This window comes from Triturus cristatus, chromosome 2_1, assembly GCF_964204655.1.
Source record: "Triturus cristatus chromosome 2_1, aTriCri1.1, whole genome shotgun sequence".
Classification (NCBI taxonomy): Eukaryota; Metazoa; Chordata; class Amphibia; order Caudata; family Salamandridae; genus Triturus; species Triturus cristatus.
Window position 1 is genome coordinate 359,125,178 of NC_140581.1, and position 27,677 is coordinate 359,152,854.

Genomic DNA, 27,677 nt, shown 5'->3' on the forward strand with positions numbered 1-27,677 from the left:
GCATCAACATGTCAATGGCAGTAAGAAAATTAGGTATTTATTTATCTTTTATTTATTTATTTAAACCGTTTTATATAGCGTTGCCTAGACCCATAGGCAGCAGAGCGCTTTACATAAGGTCAACAATGTCACAACAATGATAACAGTTACACGTTACATCAAATATAAGAGGCACATTAAAGGGAGAGAAAGAGAGACAAGTGGAGAGGGAAGGGGAGAGGGGGAGTGAGAAGGGAGGGGACGAGGGGGAAGACGGAATAAGAGACAAAGAGAAAGTCAGCCCAAAGACCGAATAGGTAGGTGACGGCCGAGGAGGTGATCCAAAGCCAGTCTCCCCAATAGCTCTCAAGGAAGCTCCAATGGGCATCAGTCAGAAAAATGGATAGAAAGGAGACAAGGGAAAAGCAGAACGGCAGAATTACGGAGAGGGGGGGTGGTGGGCGAGACAGGGAGTAGGGGAAAAACTGTGCCCAAGGTCTGGCTGGGCAGGTGACGGTCAGGGGATGAACCAAGGCCGATCTCCTCATTAGCTGAACAGAGCAGCTCCACCGGGCGTCGGACATAATGCACGGACTCCGCTGTCAGGATAGAGATCAAGATTACTCAGGGATTGTCAGAATAATGCGGGGGGAGCCATGGTCCGAAAGAATTCCAGACGTCCTCTTGAGGTCAGGCACAGACCTGGGAGGGTTGTGTAAGTAAAAGATCAGCAAGGGGGAAAAAAAATCACCACTGGCAGCCATGTTGGGGTCAGGAATCCTGGGGCCCTTTTCCACACAGGGAAGGAAAGGCCAGTCTTCCATTAGTTCTTAAAAAGGACACAAGCGCTCCTTTCAATTAACTGGCGGCATCAGCGCCATTTGATTAAAAACGCCCAGACTTCAACTTAAATTACATTACACTTTAACATTTTAACTCGGCTGTGCACTAGAACTTGGCCGTACATTTGAACTTGGCCGTCTCAGCCCCCAACGTCCCACTCTGCTGCGCACATTGTACTGGCAGGCCCCAACACGCTACAGCCGTACATTTGAACTTTACACTTTAACTTTTTAACTCGTCCGTACACTAGAACTTGGCCATTCATTTGAACTTGGCCGTCTCGGCCACCAATGTCCCACTCTGTTGGGCAAAATGTGCCGGCAGGCCACAACGCGCTACAGCCAACAGTTGCACTACTGGACATCCAGGGCACCGCATACCGCAACGGCCCACCGGGGTACCTGAACAAAGGCAGCCTCCCCAAGATTCTACTCATGCCATACATTGTGGGTTAGGGCAGTAGAGTCCAGGACTACCGGCAGGCCAGTCCCTTCTCCCCGCCTACCCAGAGCACACGTGAAATCTACCCCCTCCTGGGGTCCATCGAATGGCTGCCCCTCCATTGTTGTGCATCCCCCTTTGTTGTTAACTGTCAGCGCTCTGCCACAGGGTGAGAAGCTCCCCGGCGCACTCGCCCTCCCCCCCCTTTGGCGCTGACTTTGCTCCACAATAGTCCTTGGCATTACCTGTATGAAAACTCCTGCCCTTTGCCTACAGATGTACCTTATTCCTACAGAACCAAGCCAAATTCCAGGCTGGAGCTAATTGTTCCAATTGTGCCCATTGTTGAACCTGGTAAATTCCTTTGATTAAGTTTGTACTTGTTCAGCTTTTTAAGAATGTGTTAATTGCTTTGACCGGAACACCCCCCGGCCCACACCGCTAGTGTTATCCCCCAGCAAGGTGGAAGCTGTATACCCAAGTGAACTATCACTCTCCCCATTCTAAGAACATCCAGCACACACTGAGTTGTTACTTGTTCAGCTTTTTAAGAATGTGTTTATAGCTTCGACCGTAACACCCCCCGGCCCATACTGCTGGTGTTATCCCCCGCGAGATGAAGGCGGAATACCCAAGTGAACTATCACACTCCCCATTCCAAGACCGTCCAGCACACATTAATGTGATCTCCGCCGAGCAGAGTGTGCCAGCTGCTGTGCAGTGTGCCAGCAGACCCTGTCCTGCAACAGCAGTAATAAGGTGCCAATTAGGACATTCCTGCCCGTCCCTAAATAGGCGGGACAACATTAACAGATGTCCAATTCCTCCACAACCAGGAGAGAACATACTTCTTGGGACATGCACTGTACAGAGTGTGCCAGCAGGCCCCGCCTTGCAACAACCATTCCCCCAGGTTCCACCTGAGGCGTCCCTGGCCGTTCGAAAATGGGGTTCGCCGAACAATGAATCTGACAACTTCACCACCCGTACATCTCCTCCATCATCAGGAATAGGGGCACTGCATACCGCATTGGCCCACTGGACAATGCTGTCCACTAATTTATCTGCGCAGGAGACTTTTTTGGGCTCCTGTCCTCGGTGTTTTACAAAGGAAGCACTGCCACCGGGATACCTGATCACAGGTCTCATTACCAAGATTGCCAGCTTGTACTGTAGGTGTGCAAGCTAGTACTGACTGTTAGGACTGAGCGTATGCGCGTTAACAACACCGGCAAAGCTGGACAGTTGCAGAGGAACTGAAGCAAGATATGTATGACACCCTATATTTATGGCAGCTCGCACCTGTAAGCAACCGGTTGACAATACCCCATGTAGGTAAACTAAATACTATCTTGTCCGGAAACAGCCCAAATTCCCCGCTTGGCGCTGAGCCCATGGAACATATAAATATACTTAAGATATTGCCTAGGCATAGTGCCGTGCTTGTGGGGGTGTACTCAGCATTTAACCTTAGCTAGTAGACAATCTTTTAAAACTTCTCCAACTTTGAGAGCTGCGGGGTGGTAGAGCGCCACAAACATATGACGTGTGCAATAATGTATTTGAAATCACTCAGTCCTCCATAAACCGCTGCCACTGAAATGAAAAGGAGACCTGTGTTTATAGATTTTGGCTCTTAAATAAAGCTACCATACTGTTGATGGATTTGTTAATGATCCCAAGTGTCTGAGGATAATTGCAGAAATAAATCGCCACCCGTGATTAGTGTTTGCTTGCTTTAACTGCATTCTGTTCCTCAGGCTTATTCCGTGTTAATTATGCTACACACCAGCAGACCTCACTAAGGACTGCTGACACCTAAAGAGGAAAGAGAAACTTTGCAAGTAAATATTTGACAAATTAAGTAAAGCCCCATAGATCTGTACCCGTTATTGGGATAAGTGCTTACCATGGATTTCCTCCCCAAGGGCCACAACACGTTAATTGTGTCGTATAGCAATGCATCCAGCAAAGTATATGAGTATATGATATGTGACCGAAAGGGAAAAACCTTACTTTGCCTAAAAATACTGGGCCATTTTAGGAAAGCCACCCTAATTATGAGTGATTTTAGTAATTACCATTGCTTGTGGCATATGTCACCAATAAATAGCCCCCATTAAAGGGATGTGTTTTCCCCATTCATTTCCTTCTGAATGCCCATTCCATGCTAATTGTGTTGCACCCCACTAGACCCTAACATCGAACTACCACTTATGAATGGAAGAGAGAAACTTTGTAAATAAATACTGAGCAGTTGAATAACGCCCACTAAATCTATACAAATTATTGGGATGAGCATTTGAAATGTATTTCCGTTCCCAAGTCCACTCCATGTTAAATGTGTCTGACTCCATCAGCCCTTACTAACGACTGCTGACACCAATCCCCACATTGCATGTGGATTATGTTATAAAGAAATCGCTATCTGGTGTCGGGATGAGCTTTTAAAATGCATTTCTTCCCCAATGCCCACTCCTTGTTAATTGTAGAGTACACTATCAGCCTCACACAAGACTGCTGATACCTGAAAGGGAAACAAAAATTCTGCATATAAATATTTGGCAATGCATAAAGCTATCCTACAATTGATTGAATTTTCAACAATTCCCCACAGGGCCTACAGATTATGTCAACAGCTAAAGCAGCGATAATGGGCTTGATAATATGCACTTGAGAATTCCAATAGAAGCCCATATTGTTACCAAAACATGGGCTTCTATGGGAATTCTCAAGAGCATATTATCAAGCCCATTATCACCGCTGTAGCGGCAGTTTTCTGCCGCTAAAGCGGCGATAATTTTAACTCTGTTTCTTGATAATATGCCCCTTTGTTCCATAAAAACACCCCTGCCACCTCTCTTTTTAAGAGTACTGTACATGCACGGGCATGTTCTCTTGTTGAAAGGTTATCATAGCAGCCCTGCTACCGTGAATCTAGGCACTGGAATAGAGCCTGATGATGTGCACTTGTTTAGCGAATATTTGCACATTTATGGTACTGTAATAACAGGTATGTATACGAAAAAGTACCTTTTATGAACATCAGAAAGATAAACAGTAGAGCGGGCAAGAATCGAACAGACCGCATTCCTTCAGATCGTGGCAGAGAAAGCATTGACCCCCCCTAAGCCATGTCGCAGGCTGCCACCAAACGGAGGCGCGTGTGAGCTGCCATGCTACAACAAAGCTATACCAAATTGCGGCATATTATCAAGCCCATTATCGCCACTTTAGCTGCAGTTTTCTGCCGCTAAAGCGGCTATAAGTTTAACGCCGTGCTTGATAATATGCCCCTGAGCACTTTAAGTCTCTACTTCGCACCTGAACCCAATGCAACATTGTTGTTTTGGGGCAGTATATACTTATGGGTTCTCATTGTCTGACATATTGCCAAATGCGATGCCTCGCCCCCACCACACACGGGCTCGCCGTCCGCATATTGCGGCATTTCACCATTTACGATGAACTTTTCTGACATGACTTGAGTCAATATTAAATGTGAAAGCCATCAAGCGCCTCAAATTGTAGCCCCACGAGGCCCCCCAATTGTCCACGCCCCAACCCCATACAGGTCCTCCCTTCCCAACGCGGCTGCCACAAAAAAGTCCCCTGCTTTCCGCCGCTTCCCCGGCCACCACTGCGCCATACAATAGTAAAAGGGTCATTGTTTGCGCCATCCTTGAAAAGCAATGAGAGTAAGAAAAGCAGAGCCCTGCCAACAGACAACATTGTGCCCATGCTGCGGCCAACCAGGGTCCCCCCAGGCGGCATACCAAAGAGTTGCATTACAACGAAAATGAATGGAGACACCAATGTTGCTCACAAGCGCCTCCGTGCAAAGCGTGTACTTTGAAGGCACACCAAAGACGATAGTGTAATACCGGGGCCACGCCCCCATCTATCATAGCGCCGTTACCTTGTACTTATTAAGGGGCATATTATCAAGGACGGCGTTAAAAATTATCGCCGGTTTAGCAGTAGAAAACTGCCACTAAAGCGGCGATAATGGGCTTGATAATATGCCCTGGAGAATTCCAATAGAAGTCCATGTTCTGGTGTGAACATGTGCTTCTATTGGAATTCTCCAGGGCATATTATCAAGCCCATTATTGCCAAAACTGCCGCTAAACCGCCGATAATTTTAACGCCGTCCTTGATAATATGCCCCTAAGGGGCATATCAACAATTGCCGGCGATTATTATCGCTAAGCGCACTTAGCGCTAGGATAATTATCGCCGGCTATCGCTGCTTTCTATTGTGGAGATAGCATGCTATCAGCAACGCTTATCTCCAAAGCGATAGAAACGAAAGCGTTAGCTGAAAAACAGTGTGATTATCGCTGGAAATCCAGCGATAATCGCACTGGGACCGGCGATACTTTGCTGATAGGACAGGGTGGTCTTAGCCATGTAATCCACCTCCCTTTGGATTACATGGCTGAGTCAGAACTAAAGCAGGCATAAGGAAAGTAGCGATAACCATGGTTAGCGCTACTTTTCTTATCGCTATGCTTGTTAGCGATTACCTTGATAATTGGAGAAATGTTGGTTAGCGACATTTCTCCAGTTATTTCGGGAAGGAAAGCCCTCTTTGCATCTCATTAGAGATGCAAAGCTGGGCATTCAGTAAACAGGCGCTACGGCAAGGATTCACACGATAGTGTGACCTTGCTGATATAGCGATAAAATTATCGCCGCTTTTCGGCCGAAAATGGGCGCAAAAGCGGCGATAACTTTTTATCGCGCCTTGTAGATATGCCCCTAAATTACTTAAAACTGTTGCGCTATATTATTTGGCATAACTTAAGAACATTAAATGAAATTAAAAATTCCACCTCTACTAATTCGCAATAAGGAGAATCGAACCTGTGAACATAGGGTTATGAGCACCGTGATCTAACTACCGAGCTACCAACTTGATGTTATGCAGAGTGATGCCACGGCCCTCCTGAACTTCCCGTGCACACTCGCCTCTTTTCAATGATCCTGGAGTCCATGAAGACAGCAACAAAGACACCTTAGCTCTCGCTGCGCCAGACTAAGATAACAGCCTCATTTACTCCAGAGCAGCGCCTATGTATATATCTATATATATATTCACTGAAAAAACCATAGGTTTCACACACGTTATAGTTAGGAATTAGCATTTAAAAAACCTTGCAAATTCACTGAAAAAACCATAGGTTTCACACAAGTTATAGTTAGCTGTACATTTCACTCGTAAAAAACCAATGAAATTCCACGTTATAGTTAGTGCAGGCAACTATAACTCACGCGACCGCAATCCTCTGCTGATGACATATGTGTCTTAATGAAAAAAAAATATTTGTAATATATGTATAGCTAAAATTTAATGGAAGAAGACATGGGCAAATAAGTGTCTAAATACAGTATTAGCATCAGCAGAGGATTGCGGTCGTGTGAGTTATAGTTGCCTGCACTAACTATAACGTGGAATTTCATTGGTTTTTTACGAGTGAAATGTACAGCTAACTATAACTTGTGTGAAACCTATGGTTTTTTCAGTGAATTTGCAAGGTTTTTTAAATGCTAATTCCTAACTATAACGTGTGTGAAACCTATGGTTTTTTCAGTGAATTTGTACGGTTTTTTAAATGCTAAGTTACTTTACGCCATTCGTGCCGTGCGCGCCCACTTCACGCAGTTCGTTCCGTGCGCGCACGGTGCGCTTTGCGCACCGTGCGCGCACAGTGAGCACGCGGTGCGTTTCGCGCACCGCGCGCCCACTTTACGCAGTTAGTGCCGTGCACGCACGGTGGGCACGCGGTGCGCTACGCGCACCGTATGCCCACGTTACGCTGGATGGGCCATGTACGCACGATGCGCTTCGCGCACCGTCCGCACACGGAGGACATATTATGCGCTTCGTTGTGAAAGGTTATCTATTAAATGTTCATATAATGTTTATGCAATGCACAAAAATTGCCCTGCGGGCACCTTTTGCACACGGGGGGGAGAATATGTGGAGTTTGTTTTATTTTTTATTTATTTTTTGCGGTACGCGTACGGGAAGCGAATTCGGCGTTTTAAAAAAAAAAAAAAATTAATTTTTGGCCTTGGGGGTCCTTCTGGGACACCCTGACCAAGGCTAGGGGGTCAGGAGCTGTCTAGCCTGCCCCTTTTCATGTTATCCAACTTTTTTTTTCCTCCCCCCATCAGAGTGCGAGAGAGAAAATGGCGGCCGACACTTCCTGGTTTCGACCGATTCGAATGTTTACTAAGATCTAACAGCCAATCAGAATCGCGCTCGCGCACAGCACCGTACGCGTACGGTAAGCTTACGGTGCGCGCTCGGAGCGCGCTTACAGATATATATATTGATTTAAATGCTATTTTCTTAGGAAATACTGAACAGATTTACACCAAACCTACAAAAGGCACATCCTTGACCTGTAGACTACCTCTCTGCCAATTTTCAAGTAACTCTGTTCAGCCGTTCGGGCTGTAGCTGTGTCTAAAGGTCCTATGGAAAAATGCATTGGGAAAACGCGTTTTGGGACCCCCCTTTTTTCTCAGCCCCCGCTTGACGAATCACCCCGAGACTTTCAGGGTAGGAGCGGAGCGTAGCGCCCCATTAGTTTTGAAAATTTTGCGAGGATTCGTCAACCAGTGCCAAAGTTATTCAAAATAGAATTTTGAGATTTCCTATGGAAACACGGTCCTAACTATAACTACCTACTGGCGACCGCCAGTAGGTAATATAATCACTGAAAAAACTTATATTCAAAGTGAGAGACTGATACAGATATTAACATATTTAAACATTACTCACTAAGCCATGTATTCACTAAGATACACTTAATCAGTCAGTTATACAATCAATTAAAAAAAAAAAGTCATCCATTTAGACACTTATATACCCATTTATTCTTCCATCGACCTTGAGATATACATATATAAAACATATTTAATTTTCAGAAAAACACACATTCACTGGATGATGTCATCAGTGAAGTCATCAGTGATGTCATTGGAGACGTCATCAGTGACTCCATGAGTGATGTCACTGACCATGTCATGAGTGATGTAATATGTGACGTCACCAGCAGTGCATTGCGGGCGCGCGAGTTATAGTTAGTTGAACTAACTCTAAGAGGGGAATTTCAATGGTTTTGTACGAGTGAAAAGTCCAGCTAACTATAACGCCCCTGAAACCTATGTTTTTTTCAGTGAATTTCTAAGGTTTTTTAAATGCTAATTCCTAACTATAACGTGCCTGAAACCTATGGTTTTTTCAGTGAATTTCAAAGGTTTTTTAAATGCTAGTTTCTAACTATGCCTACAGAGATAGGACATGTGAATAAAAGAAAAAACGCACAGAAAGAAAAAAAAGAAATGCAGAAAGAAGCAACAGAAGTCCTCAAAGACGAAGAAAAGTGCAGGAAGAAGGATAACATGCAGAAAGAACAAACAGAAGAGCAGAAAGAAGTCTTGTTGCAAAATCATCCTGTACCCTCAACTTTTTCAGACGGATACTGGTGGTAACTGAGTCTGACTAACCAGTCCAAGAGCCAGTGCTATGTTAAAAGACACTTAGGGGCAGATTTACAAGCCCCTTGCGCCACTTTTGCGTCACTTTTCCCATGTTAAAAGTGACGCAAAAGTGGCGCAAGAGGCTTGTAAATCTGCCCCTTAGAATACAGTGAAAACACCCACATACACTAGGGAACACTATACGTTGGGGTCCCCCTGTGATTAGCATGAACTCCTCTGTAAGCCCCTAGTATATAATAGGGCAGGGGGATTTAAACTACCTCTTAAAACGCGCCACAGGGCGTGTTTGCACACGTCAACTCAGGCCCTGTTCCCTCCCTTCTCCACTGTGTAAACACGCCCTGTGGCCGTTTTAAGTTGGGAGATTAAGTCCCCTTGAATCCTGAGGGTCCCTAGGGGCAAAATAGCCCACTAGGTACGTCCAGTAAGCGCCATTGCAGAGAGGCGTAAAAAGGGGCACGGCCTGCATCACCTCTCTGCAACGCAGCGCAGTGGTGCTTACTGGAAGCACCTGGTGGGCTAGTTGGCCCCCAGGGTCCCTCAGGATTGAAAGGGAATTATTTCCCCAACTTAAAACGCGCCACAGGGCGTGTTCGCACACGTCACCTCAGGCCCCGTCCCCTCCCTTCATTACTGTGGAAACGCGCCCTGTGGCTGTTCTAAGTTACCTTGAATCCTAAGGGTCCATAGGGTCAAACTAGCCCACTAGGTACCTCCAGTAAGCACCACAGAGCTGCGTTGCAGAGAGGTGTACAAAGGTGCGTGGCCTCAGAACACCTGTCTGCAACGCAGCTCCCTGGCGCATACTGGAGACACCTGTTGGGCTAGTGAGTCCTCAGGGACCCTCAGTATTGAAGGGGAATTAATTCCCCAACTTACAACTCGCCAGGGGGCGTGTTTGCAGAGTGCTGCAAGGAGGGGGTGTGGCCTCCGGCGCGATGCTGGTCTTTTATTTATTTTATTTTTTTAAGAAGGAGGGCTGTGTGGCCCCCCTTCTTTTTCTAATTTATTGGCCCTGGGGACCCCATTCCCCAGGGCCTGCCCCCTAATTTTTTAAAAATGTTTTAAAAAGATTTGGAAGGGGGCCGCGTGGCCCCGCTCCCGAGGCCTTAATCGGCCCCAGGGATCCCAACCCCCGGGGCATGGCCTTTTTTTTTTATTTTATAGAAGGGGGCTGCATTGCCCCCCTCCTCAGGCCACTTATGGCCCCGGGGACTCCATCCCCCGGTCCCAGCCTTTGTTTTTTATTATTATTTAAAAAAAATTTTTTTTATAGAAACACCTAGGAGATGCTGGAGAAACCATACGTACCTATCACCATGACGATTTGCGTGATATTCATTAAAAGGCGACTATGCAAACAATGAATCCACGTGGAATGTATTTACACCACTAGTGAAGCTCTGACATGTCTGACACCCTACCGTGCCTAATCCCGGCGCCCCCGCCGGCGGGTACTCTCCAAGTAGACACCCTTGCCGTTTATTTATACAAACATGGGTAGCTATTGACGGGCACATTTAATACACACGCACACCAAGCCATTCAAAGGGGATTCGACAAAAATTCGACCAAAACTATGCAAGAAACCCCTTCACGGTTAATAAAACACACATCCACCGCCGGATGTGTAATACTTTTTATTTTACTCTCTGGAAAGGAGACGAACCTCACTTGAGAGTCACAGCGCGCTCCTGGCTGAGCCCAATGCTGTGTTACACCCACCAGTGCCCATTGAGTGCCACACACCTCGGTGTTGTATTCCACCAGCTAGTGCGTATGCTATGACACTCTCTAGCCCATGTGCTCTGTAACACCACCCCGTGAATATGTCATGCCACACTTGCCTTCGCACAGGTTATATTGCCCCATCTAACGTGCCTTCCTCGATGCCTATGTTATAACGCACAGCGCTATGCCAGACATATTACAATCTGGGATCCATATCTTTGTCAGAGTGCATATGCAACGTTACACTCCCCAGCACATATTTTATATTACAACTTTAGAGACTAGTTAGGTTGCACAACACTGCCCTGTGCATATTACACTCCAAGGTGCATATCGCATAGCATGCGCTAGTGCCTGTGCTATCTCGCGCTCTCCAATGAATCTGTCATTGCGCACAATGTATTGCATATTATATTTCACGCCCCGGTTCATCTTATATCACACTTTTTGGTGCATAGTTTATACCATACACTATATCTAGTTTTCATTTTCAATCGTGCTCTAAGGACTATATTCTATATAACACTGTGTTCACCTACCCTTTTCACGGGCATTACATTTTACGATGGGGGGTGGAGGGTCAGGGGGTGTTTCTGCCAAGTGAGCCCAGAGTCACAGTCACAAACATCCTCTTCTTCCTGAATAAAAGTGAGATTATGCTGCATACTTGTTCATATTTTAAGTAGTTCGCAAAGACACACATTTTAAAAACAATAAAGTTCCTAATACCCGCCTTCTCTGAACAGTTAGCTTGCTGCCCCATCCACCTCCTCCCTATCCGCTGTTGTCTGAATCCATGGACTAGCCTCCTCCCTCCTGCCATGCATGGTCTCATGTGCTGCCACTGCCCTCCATTTAGCATGATGTAACATTCCACTCCTCCTGCCCTCTATTGCCCAATTCTATGCCCCATCATTGACCTCCTGCTTAGCCTCTGTGCTTAGCTTGCTGCCCCTATTCTCCTTCCCCCTGCCCTCCGATGTCTTTGTGCATGCCCCTGCTCCATCCTTTTTGCCCACCATGTTCCATGGACCTGCCACTCCTATCTACTCTGAGTGTTCTGTTGAGCTGCCACTCCCCTCCCACCTGACTAGCATTGTCAGATGACTGTAACCTGTCCTGCCACCTCCACCCTGCCTGTCCACATTCCATGCCCCTATCCCCTTCCTCCTGTCCTCTATGGTCCATTTTACTGCCACACCCTTCTGCCCTCCCTGGTCTTTTGTGCTGCAACTGCTCCTCCTGCCAGCCCCGCGTGGTCTGTTGTGAGGCCCCTTCCCCTGAACTCTCTTGTCTGTGCCCAGGTCCTGACCCTCCCTTCTATCCTCCATGGTCCTTTGTGCATGTCCCTGCACCCTCCTTCTTGCCCATCATAGCCATTGTGCTGCCACAAACCCTCCCACTTGCCATGCATGGTCTTCTGTGCTGCCACGGCCCCTCCCACCTTCCCTGTGTGGTCAGCTAGCTGCCCAGACCCCCTCCCACCTTCCCTCCATGGTCTGTGTGTATGCCACCATAGTCTCACTGTTGCTCTCCATGGTGTGTCTTGCTTCTAGTGCCCATCCTGCCTGACCTCCATGTTCATCTTGCTGCTCTGCCCTGCCCCCTTGCCCCCAGCCCTCTGTTTCCATGTGCAGACCCCTATTCCTTCCCTCCTGGCTTGTCTGTTCCATTGTAATGCCCCCGATCCGTCCCTCTTGCCCTTTAAGATCTGTTATGCTGCAGCTTTCTCTCCTGCCTGTCCATTATGGTCAGCTAGCTACCATTGCCTCTTTCCCCTCTGTTCTCTGTTGTCCATGTGCATGGTCCTGTCCCCTCCCTATTGCTTTCTATGGATTGTTGTGCTGCACTCCCGTCCCGCATGCCGTGTGGTGTATTGTGCTGCTGCAAACCCTGATGCCTGCCCTGTAGGGTCAGTTTGGTGCACCTCTCCATGTCCCTCCTGTCCTCTGTTACCCGAGTCCATGTCCCTACCCCAATTTCTCCTGCCTTCCATGATCCAATTTACCATACTTGCGAACATTTTGAACTTGGTAAGAGGGAGATTTTGAAAAAAAACTGGGGTATTGATTTTCCCCTTTGAGTTACATTGAAAAGAGGCGATTGTAGACAGGAGACAGATCAAATAAAGCCCATTTGAACTTAAAAACATTGGATGTTTCCTGGCTGAATCGGGTCTGTTGGCATGTATGGTTGTACTACCACTGCCTCTTCCTTCTGCCCACAATGGTCGATTATATTGCCACAGCCTCTCTTGCCAGTCCTGTATTGTTGGTTTGGTGCCCCTGCCCCCCTTTCCACTGCCCTTCATAGTCTGTTGTGCTGCCACTGCCCTTCCTGGCTGCCCAGTGTGGTCAAATTGTTGCCTCTGCACCCTCCTACCTGCCTTCAATTTTCAGTGTCCGTGCCCCTGGCCTCCGCCTCTCAACAGTATCCTAATGAACAACTAGATTGCTAACATTCTATGGGGCATATTAGCAAGGCGGCGATAGAAAATTATCGCCGCTTTTGCGGCCGTTTTTGGCTGAATAGCGGCGATAATTTTGTCGCCTAATTAGCAAGGTCACGCTAACGTGTGAAACCTTGCAGTAGCGCACGAAATCTTAACGCCCAGCTTTGTATCTCTAATGAGATGCAAAGTGGGCATTCCTGACCTAAAATGACAGGAGAAATGTCGCTAAGCGACATTTCTCCTATCATCAAGCCCCACGCTATGAAGCATAGCGGCAAGAAAAGTAGCGATAATCCCTGTTATCGCTACTTTCCTTACGCCTGCTTCAGGACTGACTTAGCCATGATATCCTATGGAAGGTGGATATCATGGCTAAGTTTGTGAGACCCTATCAACAAGCTAACGCCACATTTCGTGAGATTATCGCTGGGTTTCCAGCGATAATCTCACGTTAGCGCTAGGATTTTTATCGCTTTTGAGATAAGCGTTGCTAATAGCACGCTATCTCAGCGATAAAAATCCACGCTAGCCGGTGATAATTATCCTAGCGCTAAGTGCGCTTAGCGATAATTATCGCCGGTTGTTGCTGATATGCCCCTATATTTATTACTAAAGTGTGGAACGCCTGACGTCATCTTGATGTAATCAAAACTGTAATACCTAGAGCATTTCCTTTAGAAATTACATATATGAGAGGGTCTTATTTGCATCAAAATTATGGTTAGTGCTCTAAAAAACTAAAATGAGGACATATTTTCTGAGTTTTCAAATAGCGACAAAGCACTTTTAAATTATTTGTTATCTTTATGTTTTTTTATCCAGTTGACCACTTGATTAAATGTTGCACTTAGGGGAGAGGATGTGGTGTTACTTCCAGAGCTGCAGACTTTGGGGAACCAGGTTGGAGTTTCTGCTTCAGCTCGACATTCTGTGATTCTGGTCAAATCCCTTAATCTCCCCATGTCTACAACCAAGATGAATTTGTTCTTGTGTGATGTAACCAATGCTCATGTAAAGCACTCAAATACCTGGCAAGTCTGCACTATATAAAACTGCAAAAACACAAAAAATAAAAAGTGTTTTGCACACTTCTGTCATTGGGCTACATGTGGGCTACATCTGGGTGATATTTGTGCTGCATTTGGGCTCTTTTGTCTCTGGTGGCCATCTTGAGAGATTTATTTGTTATGAAGTTTCCTAATTTCCTCATTTACTGCAGTCTCCTCAGTAGGAAATGCTTTCAGTTTTTTACTTTGATTCCATCAAGAAGGTATTCAGATATGTCACACATTTGCCATAAATTCTGAATGTTAGCACTCTAGTTGCTCATTAGATCTCTGTAGTAAAGCTACTGCTCACCACGGAAGTCTGCTGCTGGTATTAAAAGTGCATGTTTCAGTCTGCATGTCAGAATTTTTTAATGAAATAGAAGAGGATTTGAGAAGTCACTCAAAAAGTGCCCAAATTTTTCTTTCTTCAGCACTAATCATAATTTCTATGGCAGAATGAACCCCCTCATTGTGTTCCTTTTTAAATTAAATGTTTTAAGTGTTACCAGTTTATTCCAATCAAGATGGCTTCAGGTGTGCCATACTTTTGTCATAAGTAAGACAGTAAGCGCTCTAGTTGGTATTAAGAACACTCTGGGACATTCTGTTATTGGGCTATACTTGGGCTTCATCTGGGTGATATTTGTGCTACATTTGGGCTCTTTTGTCTCTGGTGGCCATCTTGGGAGACTTAGTTGTTATGAAGTTTCCTAATTTCCTCATTTACTACAGTCTCCTCAGTAGGAAATACTTTCAGTTTTTTACTTTGATTCCATCAAGCAGGCATTCAGATGTGTCACACATTTGCCATAAATTCAGAATGTTAGCACTCTAGTTGCTCATTAGATCACTGTAGTAAAGCTACTGCTCACCAGGGAAGTCTGCTGCTGGTATTGAAAGTGCATGTTTCAGTCTGCATGTCAGAATTCTTTGATGAAATAGAAGAGGATTTGAGAAGTCACTCAAAATGTGCCCTAATTTTTCTTTCTGCACCACTAATCATACTTTCTATGGCAAAATGAACCCCCTCATTTTGTTCCTTTTTAAATTAAATGTTTTAAGAGTTACCACTTTATTCCAATCAAGATGGCTTCAGGTGTGCAATGCGTTTGTCATGAGTAGGACTGTTAGCGCTCTAGTTGTTCTTTGGAACACTCTGGGAAGCTGCAGTAGAACACAAAGGAATAAACTAACAGTCTCGGCCCTTGTTGGATGTACATGTTTTACTGAGAATGTCAGCCTTCATTCTCACATGACTGAGAAAGATAATGTGAATTTACAGAAAATATGCTCTCAGTTTAGCTTATAGATCACCTTCCAAACCTCTGTGGGGAAAGCATGAGAAAATAGGCATGTTAGTTGTGCACTTTTAATGTGCTGGAACATTTTAGCCTGGATATACCAGAATCAGGTGATGGGATTTTCACCATTAGCTGTGTACCATAATAATATATTCCAATTGTCCATCTATTTGGTCTCTGTAATGTGCTGGGGGTGGTACCCAGTATGGTAAGGACACTATGCTTTCTCATGAAAATCTACCCTTTTCTTGGCAGTCTTTCATAGAGGTAGCTCCACCAGAAATGTCGACAAATCAGAGTATACCTACTGAGCAGCTGATCATCACCATTCATGGCAGTTACCTCTGAACCTTAGCTGGGCTTGATGGTGGAGCTGGAGGAATCTGCGCTACAGATTCCATATATAGGTAACTCCATATTGGGGCAGTTGGATCACCAGTGGCGCAGAAGGAAAATCTGCTGCTTTTTGACTGATGCTTCATTACAGTCCACCTGTGAATCGGGCTGCAAATCTTCTGTGACATGCAAACTAACTTTGGCATACATGCCAACATTTTAGAACAGGAAAGTGGGAACAAAAATTCAAAATATAATCAGGAACGTGTATTTTCCCCATAAACTCCTATTAAAACAGGGTCAATTTTAGGTGGGAGACAGCTGAAATAAAGCCATTTTGGCTTAAAAAATGTGAGTCTCCCATCTGAATCGGGTCTGTTGTGCAGTCTTGTAATTTCATATATGCACCATAACTCAGGAAAAAGATAGTTGCCTAATACAATATCTGATTAAGTTGCATTTTGAAACAGCCTTTGAAGATAAGTAAAATGTATTAAAAGTATCATATATTGAAACTACTTAAGACAAATGGTACCAGAAAGATTGTGATATAGCATTACCACGCTCTTTATAGTTCCCACAAACAATAGGTGCTCAATCTTAGGGCCAATCGTCCAAGAGATCCTAAAATTAACAAAAAAGAAGACAGAGCGAGAAGCACACACATATATATATGAGTCAAAAATACGAATTTCTCATGCGGGAAGAGTATCCCTCCATGGAGGAGTTACATCAATATTGCAACCAAGGAACTCAACATCACAAAACATTTAGGGCCTCATTTATGAAAAGTGACGCATTGCTGCGTGAAAACAGTGATGCGTCACTTTTCATTGCGCCCTCCTTGCGACACCAATGATGCGTCATCTTTACTGTATGACGCTTCATGTCGCAAGGAGTTACAGATACGTCAGTATTTCTGAATATCTGTAGGTGCAAAAATGTTGCATTGCTGGAGTGTGTCACAAAAGTGATGCAACTCCAGCAATGGGTCATTACACATGTGCAAGTCCCATGTGAAATGTGCCTGCATCAGTCTTACGCCTGCCATGAGGCAGGCATAAGATATTGACGCATTTGCGTCCTAGAAGTGGCGCAGTGAAATCTTATGGATTTCAACGCGTCACTTCTGCGACCCTTTCTTGCGTCGGAACGCCCCCATGCATACATTATACCTGGGGCAGGTATAATGTGGCGCAGGGGTTTACAAAGTGAAGCATCTACCTAGATGCGTCACTTTGTAAATATGGTGCAACAAGGCTCATTTTTTACGCTGCTGGTGTGTCGCAAAAAGTGGCTCACCAGCGGCGCAAAAGTGATGCAAGGGCTCATAAATAAGCCCCTCAGCTTTTTCTGAAAATTCATATTTTATTTTATTTCTTGCATTTGAAAAGCAGGGAAAAGGACACAGCCAACTGATTTAGTCCCTAAACACTGGGACCTCTTCAGGGCCGAAAGTTTAGAAACGTGCTGTGGAGCCTAAAACGATGATTTCAAAGGTGACTAGGTACCTCCCTGTATTCTCTGACCTAGGTATGAAACCAAAAAGTAAGTTTTTTTTTTACAAGTAGAACAAGCATCAGACTTCAATCAAGTCTCGAGTTCTAAATCAAGTCACAAACCCTTGGCCTCCGAGCCATCAGGCTTCATGGACCTTCTCCTGTTCTCACCACGGTCCCTGGCTAGCCTCCTTCTCTGCCCTGTGCCAAGTGTCTAGTTGCTGAATCCCTGCCACCACCCCACCTCTATTCCTTCACCTGCCCTCTTCTCATTTCATCATCTGCCTTGCTTGTTTATTCCGAAGGATTCAGGACTCCTGGCCAGGCTGTGGTGCAATCAATATGTTTTGACAGGTTAATCGTTGGTCCAAACCCTATTTACTTGAATACAGTATAGGGTGGCGCTGTTGCCGTTCCAGCCCTTTGACACCCTTCTGTCCCAATGACATCGAATCCCCATTCAAGCAAAGGTAAATTCTTCAAAGTCTTCTTCAAGTAGTGACACACTCAATGAAATGTGAGCTACCCAGTGAAGAGTTTCACAGGCAGATCTTATTCAAACATACTTGTATTGAATTAATGAATGAAATTGTATTTCTTTTTTTTTTAGTAATAATTTTTATTTGAGAGAAATAACACAGAATTAAAGAGATATATTACAACTCTCAGAAAAAATATAACCAGAAGTACCATACAATAATACAATCTATTGAAAACAAGAATTATGGAGAAATACATAAAATTGCCAACATTATAATAAAAACTCCAAACATATACAAATATAAAAGGCGTAAGGATACCAACATTGAGCTATATACTAAAATACTGTGTTTTAGCAGAAATTGGAAGAAGATAAATTATATAAATGTCAAAAAGTTTTTGGGAAAAGGAAAAGGAGTGAGAAAGAGTGAAGAAAAAAGAATAGAGAGAAGGGAAAAGAGAGGAAGAAGAAAAAGAGAGAGGGAAAAGTAAAGAGAAAGGATATTATAGGAGAGATGACTTTGATGACAGAAATGCAGTAAAAGGTAACCATAGTAAATCAGATTTAATCTTTAGATGAATGGATGAGTGAGATAGAAAAGCAATTCTATGTTCATCACAAATTAAATTCCACCAAAGCACAAACGATAATTTCGAATTGTCTTTCCAACATATTAATATAACTTTAAAATCAACAGCAATAAAAAGATCAAATAAAATAGTTTTTGAAGTAAGTTGGTCAAAATCAGCAGCTGTAGTACCTAAAAATATATTATGAATAGCAAAAGGAACCGCACAAGAAAAAATCTAAAGACATTTCGACCAAATAGCTTTCCAAAAATCATAAACCTTGGGACAGTAATATAGTAAATGTATCAATGATCCTTCAGCAGAGAGACAGGACCAACATAATGATGATATAGATTGGTTAATTTTATGAAGAAAGAGGGAAGTAATAACAACTCTATTATAAATAAAATATAGGGATTGTGTAATATTGGCGGCTTTGGAAGTTTTGAATATCTTCTGCCACAGTCGATCCCATTGAGGAATGGAAAGCGAATGGAATAAATCCTGTTCCCAGGCTAATTCAATAGTAGATTTAATCTGAGTGCTAGTAGATAAGGTTTCATATATAAAAGAAGAACTTGGAATTGTATCAGACGGAATTTGATATAGGGGTGTATCAGGTGTACATGAAACAGGAATTGGATTAGAGATACATTTTTGTAAAGTGGTTTGGAGAGCAGGTGATAATATGTTATATTGTTGAATATATGAATCGGGGAGATTAAATTTCTCTTGTAATTGATGAAAGGGCAAAATAGATTTGTTAGCTAACAATTGATTAACATAAAAACGCCCTTCTCTCTCCAATGTTTGTAGTAAAATGATTTGTGACGGAATTTAATATATTTATTAAACCATAAAGAAGAAGATAAAAAAGATTGGTATGTGTTGACATTTTTGAAAAAAGTGTGTGTATTAGATAGTGAGAATATTTCAAAATCGGATATTCGGAAATAAAGGTACAATTGGTCATGAACATAACATCCTGAAAAGAAAAATCATTTAGCATTGAACATTCAACAGTAACCCAAGATGGCATAAGTAAATCTTGATAATCTTTAGACATAGTATAGAATTGACGGATCAAAAAAGCATTGTGGTATAGCCTAAAATCAAGAAATCGAACACCACCTTCTGATTTAGGGCGAATCAATTTAGAGAGGGCAATACAAGCACATTTATTATTCCATAAACATTTAGTACATATAGAATGAATCTGTGTAAAGTAATAATTAGGGATTTTAAAAGGTAACATGGAAAGTGTGAATAGTATCTGGGGTCAATCATCATTTTAATCGTATCCAATCTGCCCCACCAGGACAAGAATAATGGGGATCAGGAAGATAAATTAGTAAATTTGAGTTTTAAAGTTGTAAAATTATAAGATAAAGTGTTAGGAATGTTTGAGGAAAACCATGTACCTAAATATTTAATCGTTTGGGGACACAAAGTAAAATTGGATGAATCAATCATATAACGATAACATATTGAATTTAAAGGTAAAATTCCAGTCTTGGAGAAATTTAATTTGTACACCGAAACAGTAGAGAAAAGTGTAATCTCTTGTAAAAAGGGAGGAAGTGAGGTACTAAGGTTGGACATGTAAATAAGGATATCATCTGTGTAAGCAAAAAGTTTAATTTGATGGGAGTTAAGTGTAAAACCAGTAATCTTGGGATTGTGTCTGATTCATTCAAGAAATGGCTCTGAGCATAGGAGAAAAAGTAATGGGGAAAGGGGACATCCCTGTTGTGTGCCTCTTTGAAGGTGAAAATATGAGGAAAAGAGACCATTAACAAATACACATGTGCTTTGGGCAGTATAAAGCAGTTTGACATATGAAATAAACTGTGGACCAAAACCAAACCATTGCAGAGTGTGAATCCCAATTAATTCGGCCAAAAGCCTTTTCAGCATCTAATGATAGCTAGGGCAGCTAGAGGAGAGGAGAACTTCCTTCCAAGGGCTAGAATATTGGAGAACATTCTGGCATTGTTGGAGGCCAGTCGACCTTTGACAAAACCAGCATGGTCTGGTTTAACGAGAATAGGAATAATCTTCTCCAATCAGGAAGCCAAAATCTTTGCAAAAACTTTACAATCATAATTGATTAGTGATATGGGTCGAAAGGTTTTGCAAAAGGAAGAATATTTATCTGGTTTGGGAATTACAATATTAAGGGCTTCTAGAAAAGAGCCACAGGCTTTAGAATTAGAGAGGAATGAATTGAAACGTTCTAATAGATTGGGGGCAAAAATTGAGGAAAAGCTAAAAATAACTCAACTGAGGAGCCATCTGGACCTGGCGCTTTGGCTTTTTTCAATGATTTAAAAGCATCAATTATCTCTTGAAGAGATATATCATTTTCAAGCGGCAAAACGGTATCAGGGAGAGATTTAGGTTTGGGAACACCTTGGAAAAAAAGATTCAAAATCCCCTTCAGAAGGCTTGATATTTTCTGTGTATAAAAGATTATAATAGGACTGAAATGTGTCTATAATGTCAGAATCAGATCAAATGAGTTTATTGGTTGTTTCTGAGTGAATAGGCCCAATATTTTTACGTTCAGATTTAATTTTTAAATAATTTGCTAACATTTTCCCTGCTTTATTTTGACCCCCATGAAATTTTGATTTAATCTTAAGAAGAATATTACAGGCATCCACAGTGGCAATTTTATTCAAAGTAGATTTGGCATTAATCAAATCTTGTAACGTGGGGGAAGATTTAGATGAAAAATAATTATGCTCCAGATTTTTAATTTGTTGCGCGGTTTCTTTATAATTAGCATTCAGTAATTTCTTCTTCTTAGAAGAGTAGGCAATAGTGAAAGCTCTAAATGATGCCTTAAAAGCATCAGAGCTGTTATGTATTGAGGTGTCTAAAGGGTTATTAAAAAGAAAAAATGTATTGATTAAAGAGGTCACTTCTGTTAAAAAGGTATGATCTGAGAGAAGGTGATTGTTAAAATGCCAGCAACCTTGTTTGCAAGTAGTGAGAGACATATCAATAGAGGCATATACTGGAGCATGATCAGAAATAAAAATAGATCCAATTTCAGAGGATTGGAGACAGGGTAGTAATGACTTGGTCATCAAAATATAATCAATACGGGACATAGAATGGTGAACAGATGAAAAAAAAGTAAATTCGGAAGTGTCTGAATTACATGTTTTCCACATATCATACAAAGGACGAGAAGTTTAATGAAAGTTTAATACAGTGCCAAAATTGTGGGTCAGGTTTGACAGGACCATAAATGTTAAGAAAGGTCACATACAGATGATATTATTTGGGCATTAATGGATTTATGAAATAAAATAGCAACACCACCATGACGATCATTTGCAGGAGAAAAAACAATTTCATTGACCCATTGGCGTTTAAGTTTAAGAGATTCCGCATCATTACAATGAGTTTCCTGTAAAAAAGGCAACATGGGAGTTAAGTTTGGCTAAATGAGACAATACCTTTTGACGCTTGACAGGATATCCTAGACCACGTATATTCCACGAAACAAGGTTAAACATGATGAAGGGTTAGGGGGGACATATGGAAACAGGAACAATAAGCTGCAAGACCAACAAAAAAGGAAAAAGAAAGACAACATTTAATATGTGATGAAGGAAAGACAGTACAAAAGGTAATACAATTGTAATAAGAAAGAACCAGGAAAGTGAAACAACAGAAAAGAGAAAGGAAAGAGAAAAAGAGAATAGGGGAGAAACAGAGAAGTGGAAAAAGTAAACAGATCAAGGAGTAAAATCCAGACCTGTAAAGAAAGGAATAGTCGGAATGAGAAGAGCATAGTGACGTCGAAGGACACGAACAATGGTGAAATAAATAGGTAAAACGGAAGCCTCCTAAGAAGCAAGAAACAAATATTCAAAGAACGTCAAATGTAAGAACTTTTACAACAACATTAATGATTCTGTATTTAAAGGATAGGTAAATATTAGTATACATGCCACGCGAGGAGATGTTGTTAAGAAAGAGTTTAAGTTTATCTGGATCATCAAAAGAACAAGAGTGTCCTTCATGTGTAATCTTGCTAATACACGGATGGAGAATGCCATATTGGATGTTCAGTTGTCTCATCTGAGGACGGAGAGCAAGGAATTCTTTGTGTCAAGCATTTGTGGCATTGGAGACATCCTGGGAGATGAAAATATTATGGCCTGACCAAATAAGACGACGTTTGAGCTTTACTGCCTTCAGGACATGTATAAGTTCAGTGAATTCCAAGAACAGCATTATAATTCCATGTGGCTTGCTTGAATTAGGATGAAGGCGACCTAGACGGTGTGCTCTTTGTATTTAAAGGGGTGAAGATGATGGCAGCTCTAAAAGTTCTGGAAGGAGCTTCTGTAGAAATGATACCATGCCTGGACCTTCAATATTTTCCGGAAGACCATACAAACGTAGATGATTTCTTCGATTATGATTTTCAAGGTCTTCAGTGTGTAATTTCAACTTGTGAATCTCTTGTTCTAATATCGGAATTTTTGTGGAGACATCTTGAAGGTCACTCGCCCTTTGCTCAAGTTCCATGACCTTTCCCTCCATAACAATCCATCTTTCTTCTATTTGCTTTAATTTTTCATTGGTAGTGGACATAAAAGGTTGAAGACCACGTACCTCATCCAATATAGAGTCCAGAACTGGATTCTGTGAGGAGAGAATAGGAGAAGGTGGGTCATTTTTGTGCCTTTTGGGTTTAGCGCCTGAAGAGGAGGGTTTAGTAACGTGAGAGTCGCTTGCCATTTTTGCTTGTTGAAAAGAACGGTGAGTGATAGGTAGCGTTGGTCGAATACGTCCCATAAATTAGTGGAGAAAGGAGTATAAGTGGAAGATACTATTCAGTGAAGAAAAAATACAAGAAAACACCCCAAAAAAGAAGAAAATCTCCATTGTAATTAATTATCATGTGATGATAAAAAAGTTGTTATTGTTGCAACCTCCAAAAACATCGCAAATAGTACAGCTTGAGCTTTCTATCAGAGAACCATTGTAGTATACATTGAGGAGAAGTCAACATGTTACATTCCATTAAAATGACACCATTAAATGAGAGCAAAAGCTTCACATGTTGTGTCATTTACAGGCTGGAGAATTTTCAAGGGTGTTGCTGTATTGAAAATCACCAGAAGAGCCCAGCCGAGATGAGAATTGGGTTATAAACTGAACACGAGCACCGCCATTCAAAATGGCGGGCGCTCGCGTCTGGCTGGGGGAGAAATCACCGCCGCAGCTCCCGGGCTCATAAACAATGCGAGGAGTGGCAAAATGTGGCCCCGCAACTCACCACCACATCACTGTGTCAGGACCGCTTCGTAGACTGGGAATGAGCTGCTCGGCGAGGCTTCTTTGATGCACCGAAGCTCCGCGTCAGAGCGGAGCTCACTCCTGAACCGCCATGTCTCGACGACGTCCAAGCCACGCCCCCTAAAATTGTATTTCTAAAGCGCTCCTGCGACTCCAAAGGGTGTCGAGGCACTAGAAAGTCTAAAACACTCAAGGGCAGAATTACAAGCCCCTTGCGACACTTTTGCGCCACAATTGCGTCACTTTTTGTGATGCAACAGCAGTGTAAACAATGCGACACGTCGCAGCCCATTTACACCGTGACGCATCTAGGAAGATGCGTCACCTTGTAAAGCCCTGCATCAGGTATAATATATGCAGGTTGGACGTTCCCATGCAGAAAAGCCTCGTAGAAGTGACGCAGTGAAATCTACAAGATTTCCCGGAGCCATTTTTAGGATGCCACTGCTTTAAAACACCACACCTGCTTGGAGCAGGTATAAGGAGTAACGCAGTGTATTGGGAGAAGGCCTCCCAAAGAACAGCTGGAGCTGTGTTGTGCTTACGACACAACTCCAGCAATGCATGACTTTTGCGCCAACAGATGCGTCAGAATTTCTGATGGATCTGTCAATCCTTGCGCCATGGTGCACTGTATTGCAAATGGGCACAGCCATGGTGGAGCATGGGTTTGGCATGGAGGCACAGGTTAACTGATGCTTCTGTACAGATGCGTGAGTTTCTTGTGAATCTGCCCCCTAAAACAGATCGTGGTAATAATGTAAAGATCCATTAATGTAAAGACTCTTCCTTGTTTTATTTCAAATTTGCAAGAGCAGTGAATGAACCAATGCACTTAAGATGAAATAAAAACTAAATTGACTTGTGAAATTTCATCTCAAGTATGAAGGAGGATGAGGGAAAAGACTGGACAATGGGTGGTTGGTGTGACTCGGCAAAGACTTCTGCAGCTCTTGAAATTGAGCTTTGTGGGTTATTTTGCAGTGCAGTATCTCATATTAAATGTATTCAACTTATACTCAATAGAGGCACCATCTCCCGTCCGAGTCATCAAAGAATCGGATGGGAGACGGTGCCTCTATTGAGTATAAGTCGAATTGGACACTACTTGTCTCATCGCTGCCAAATTTTCCTATTGGATTTTTTGACATACATTGCAGTGAAAATTTGGCTATCAAGCCATTTTTGTCTAAGGATAGTTAAGTGCCATCATAGATACGTATTGGACATCTTTATGTATCTGGGAATTTTATGGCAAATATCCATCATAGAAACCATTGGTTAATAATAGAATTTACGCAAAAAAATTATTGCGGACATATGGATGTACAAGTATTTGAAATCAAGGGTGGTCGGTGTGCCACTATCTTGCCCTGAAGAAGTCCTAAGTCAACAGGACGAAACGCGTCGGCTGATGAAGAAAAGCAACACCATTATTGATTAAAATGAAATAATAAAAACAAGAATGAAATGTCAAGAATTTAATTTACTCTTATTTTTTCTGTATGATCACAGACTCTGATTTCTTTGCTGTTGATGATTTGCGGTGCTTAAACCATATCTGTGGTTGTTTGTATTGTATCCCCTTTAGTGGAGAGGTGCTCTTGGGCAGGGGGTCCTTTTGGATTTTTAGCACGCTTTTCATCATTTTTATTGTATAGGTGATCTACGGTAAAGGTGCTGCCACGTGTGTATGGTCCACTGCTCTTTGCTTTTGTATGATGTGCAATGTTGTGTAAATGTTCACAAATTATAATGTGCACTTCATCTTCTGGCTCCTTTCATAATATTCTTATCGTCCATGGTACAGCTTAATTTTCTTGATTCAATTTGTTTAGCAAAGAACCACTGCTCCTAGCTTCCATATTGTTGAGCCAAATGTGTTACTTCATAGCGGGACTTTGGGCCTCATTTACAAGAGGCCTGCACCGCTGGAGTGTCACTTTTTATAATCAATCATATCTATGAGGCAACGCAAAGCCACCCCGCATGGCTTAGCATGGCCTCATAGATATGGAGTCAGGCATACTTTACATCAAGAAGGCGTTCCATGGGTGTTGTGGTGGGTTTTCCCCTAGCAAAACACCCATAGGTTTTGACACATTCCCATCTTTACAAGGGTCTGTAAACCTGGAAATGCATCAAAACTGAACACCTCCCCAGGGAGGCATAACGAGGAGGAATATCTTTATTTCTCCTCTTTTTTCTTCTTTCTATGTGTGCTGAAGGTGTCCCTTCCTGCGCAAAAACAATTTGCCAATAACAAAGACACCCTTGCACCATGGTGCAAGGGTACCTGCATTGGCGCTAGGCCCCAATTTGTTCACCAGCTCAGACAGAAAAGACAAGAATGCACATTATTTCATTAATACAGTGCATCCCTGCACTTTCATTTTGACGCTGGACAGCACAGCAAGATGCCTTCCAGAGCTGTCCTGTGCCAAAATGTGGTAAATGAGGCCCTTTGTTTCTAGGACAGATGGGGTCAACCAACACAGAGTCAAGCAACTATTTCACTCTTTCCCTAGGGCAAAAAAAGCAAGACTTTTTGGCTTTGGCAGGGTGTTTTTTTAAAGTGTGTAGAAAATAGTTTTTAGTCTACACTGGATTCATGGCAAACACAAAATTCTGCAATATATTTATAGCAAGACATGGTGCTGGTTCCTTGAAGGTAACAATGCCTTTGAAAGAATGAATTTGTGTTTCTAATTTGTGGTGTCCTGGACTCAGCCTCCATGTCCCTTTTCGAAAATGTCACGTCAGTCTAGAGCTCTACTCTCTGTTAAAGGTATTAACCTGCTAATGTATTTCGGACATATGCACCAGTGCTGAAATGGATTAGGTGCAGAGGCAATTTTGTAGTGTGCGAGATCCATGCTCTCTAGTATTTTTTCATGGATTGCCAAGCTTCTTCTCTTCAGTCATTCCATCAAAACCCAGTTAATTAATTTGAGTAATTTCCCATTGTCCATGTCAAGCAATTCCAAATGTTGACAAATGGATGGCTTAAAGAAAATATAGTCTTTCTGAATGTTACCAAGTCTTTCTACATACTTCAGCACTGTGCATTTTTCTTCCTAGGGAGACTCCGGCGGCCCACTGATCTGCAATAGAAAACTCCGAGGCATCACCTCATTTGGCCATTCAAAGTGTGGCCTTGTTGGGAAGCCTGGTGTGTACACACTTCTCACAAATAGCTATCTGAAATGGATAAGGAAAATGACGGGAGGAGATTTGTGATATTACATTTTTGTTTTGTTTAGTGCTAAGATATAAATTGTTCAGTGTGCATCTAAGGTTAAATCAATAAATTCATATTATGTACATGATTTCTAAAACTAAATAAAAGGCATGTTTGGCTAAAATGTGGGATAAAGTATCTTATGCAAGTTGTTGAGGGGTTATGAGGTAATATGGATGAGCAAGGTCAAATGAAAATTTCTTTTTATAAGATAATGTAACTCTGATGTCACTTACAATGCCCTTTTTAAGTCTGACATGAGGTGTTTTATTCATTATAGTACATGCTATACCACACGATCACCTTCTCCACAGCTGTAATTTAAATTCTAACTGTCTTACCTCTCTTTTTTTAAGACATTATTTAGTTGTTGGTATGTTGAAAATAAATGCAACAACCTGCAGTTTGTAACTTGTTGCAGACACATGTAAAGCATTATAGGGTAAGTCACTTTCAAAACACAGATATAGGTTAGCATGTGTCGTAACACAAAGATCCTTTCTTTTTGTGCCATAAACAAACAGGCAGGGTGGAGGAATGCATTAAATCTACTAAGATATTGTGCATTTCGGCTGTCTCCCTGCGCTGCCGCACTGAGTGCAACCTAGCGCCAATGCAGGCACTCTTGCACCATCATGCAAGGGCCCCTGCATTGCCGGCAGGATTGTTTTTGTGAAGGAATGCACATATTCCTGCACAGATTCCTGCACAAAAACAATCTTCTGAGGCTTTTCCCTCTTTCTATATGTGCTGCAGAATGCAGCACATGTAGTAAGATGAAAAGACAAGGATAAATAAAAAAAATTCTCCTAGTTACGCCTCACCTGGAAAGGCCGAGCATTTTGGCGTATTCCCAGACTTACTTGTGTAAGTAAATCTAGGAATGCACCTGCTAGCGCCCAATGGTTGGTA

General features: G+C 42.6%; 1 protein-coding gene across 1 annotated transcript in view; it reads left to right on the plus strand.

Annotated features, from left to right (window-relative positions):
- Positions 1-26,889, plus strand: part of LOC146864197 (granzyme A-like) — a 59,237-nt gene extending 32,348 nt beyond the window's left edge. The window contains exon 5 of the mRNA XM_085631286.1: positions 26,606-26,889. Within this exon, the coding sequence (XP_085487412.1) occupies positions 26,606-26,764 (159 nt within the window). The 3' untranslated portion in view covers positions 26,765-26,889. The remainder of the gene's footprint in view (positions 1-26,605) is intronic.
- Positions 26,890-27,677: the final 788 nt, after the last annotated feature.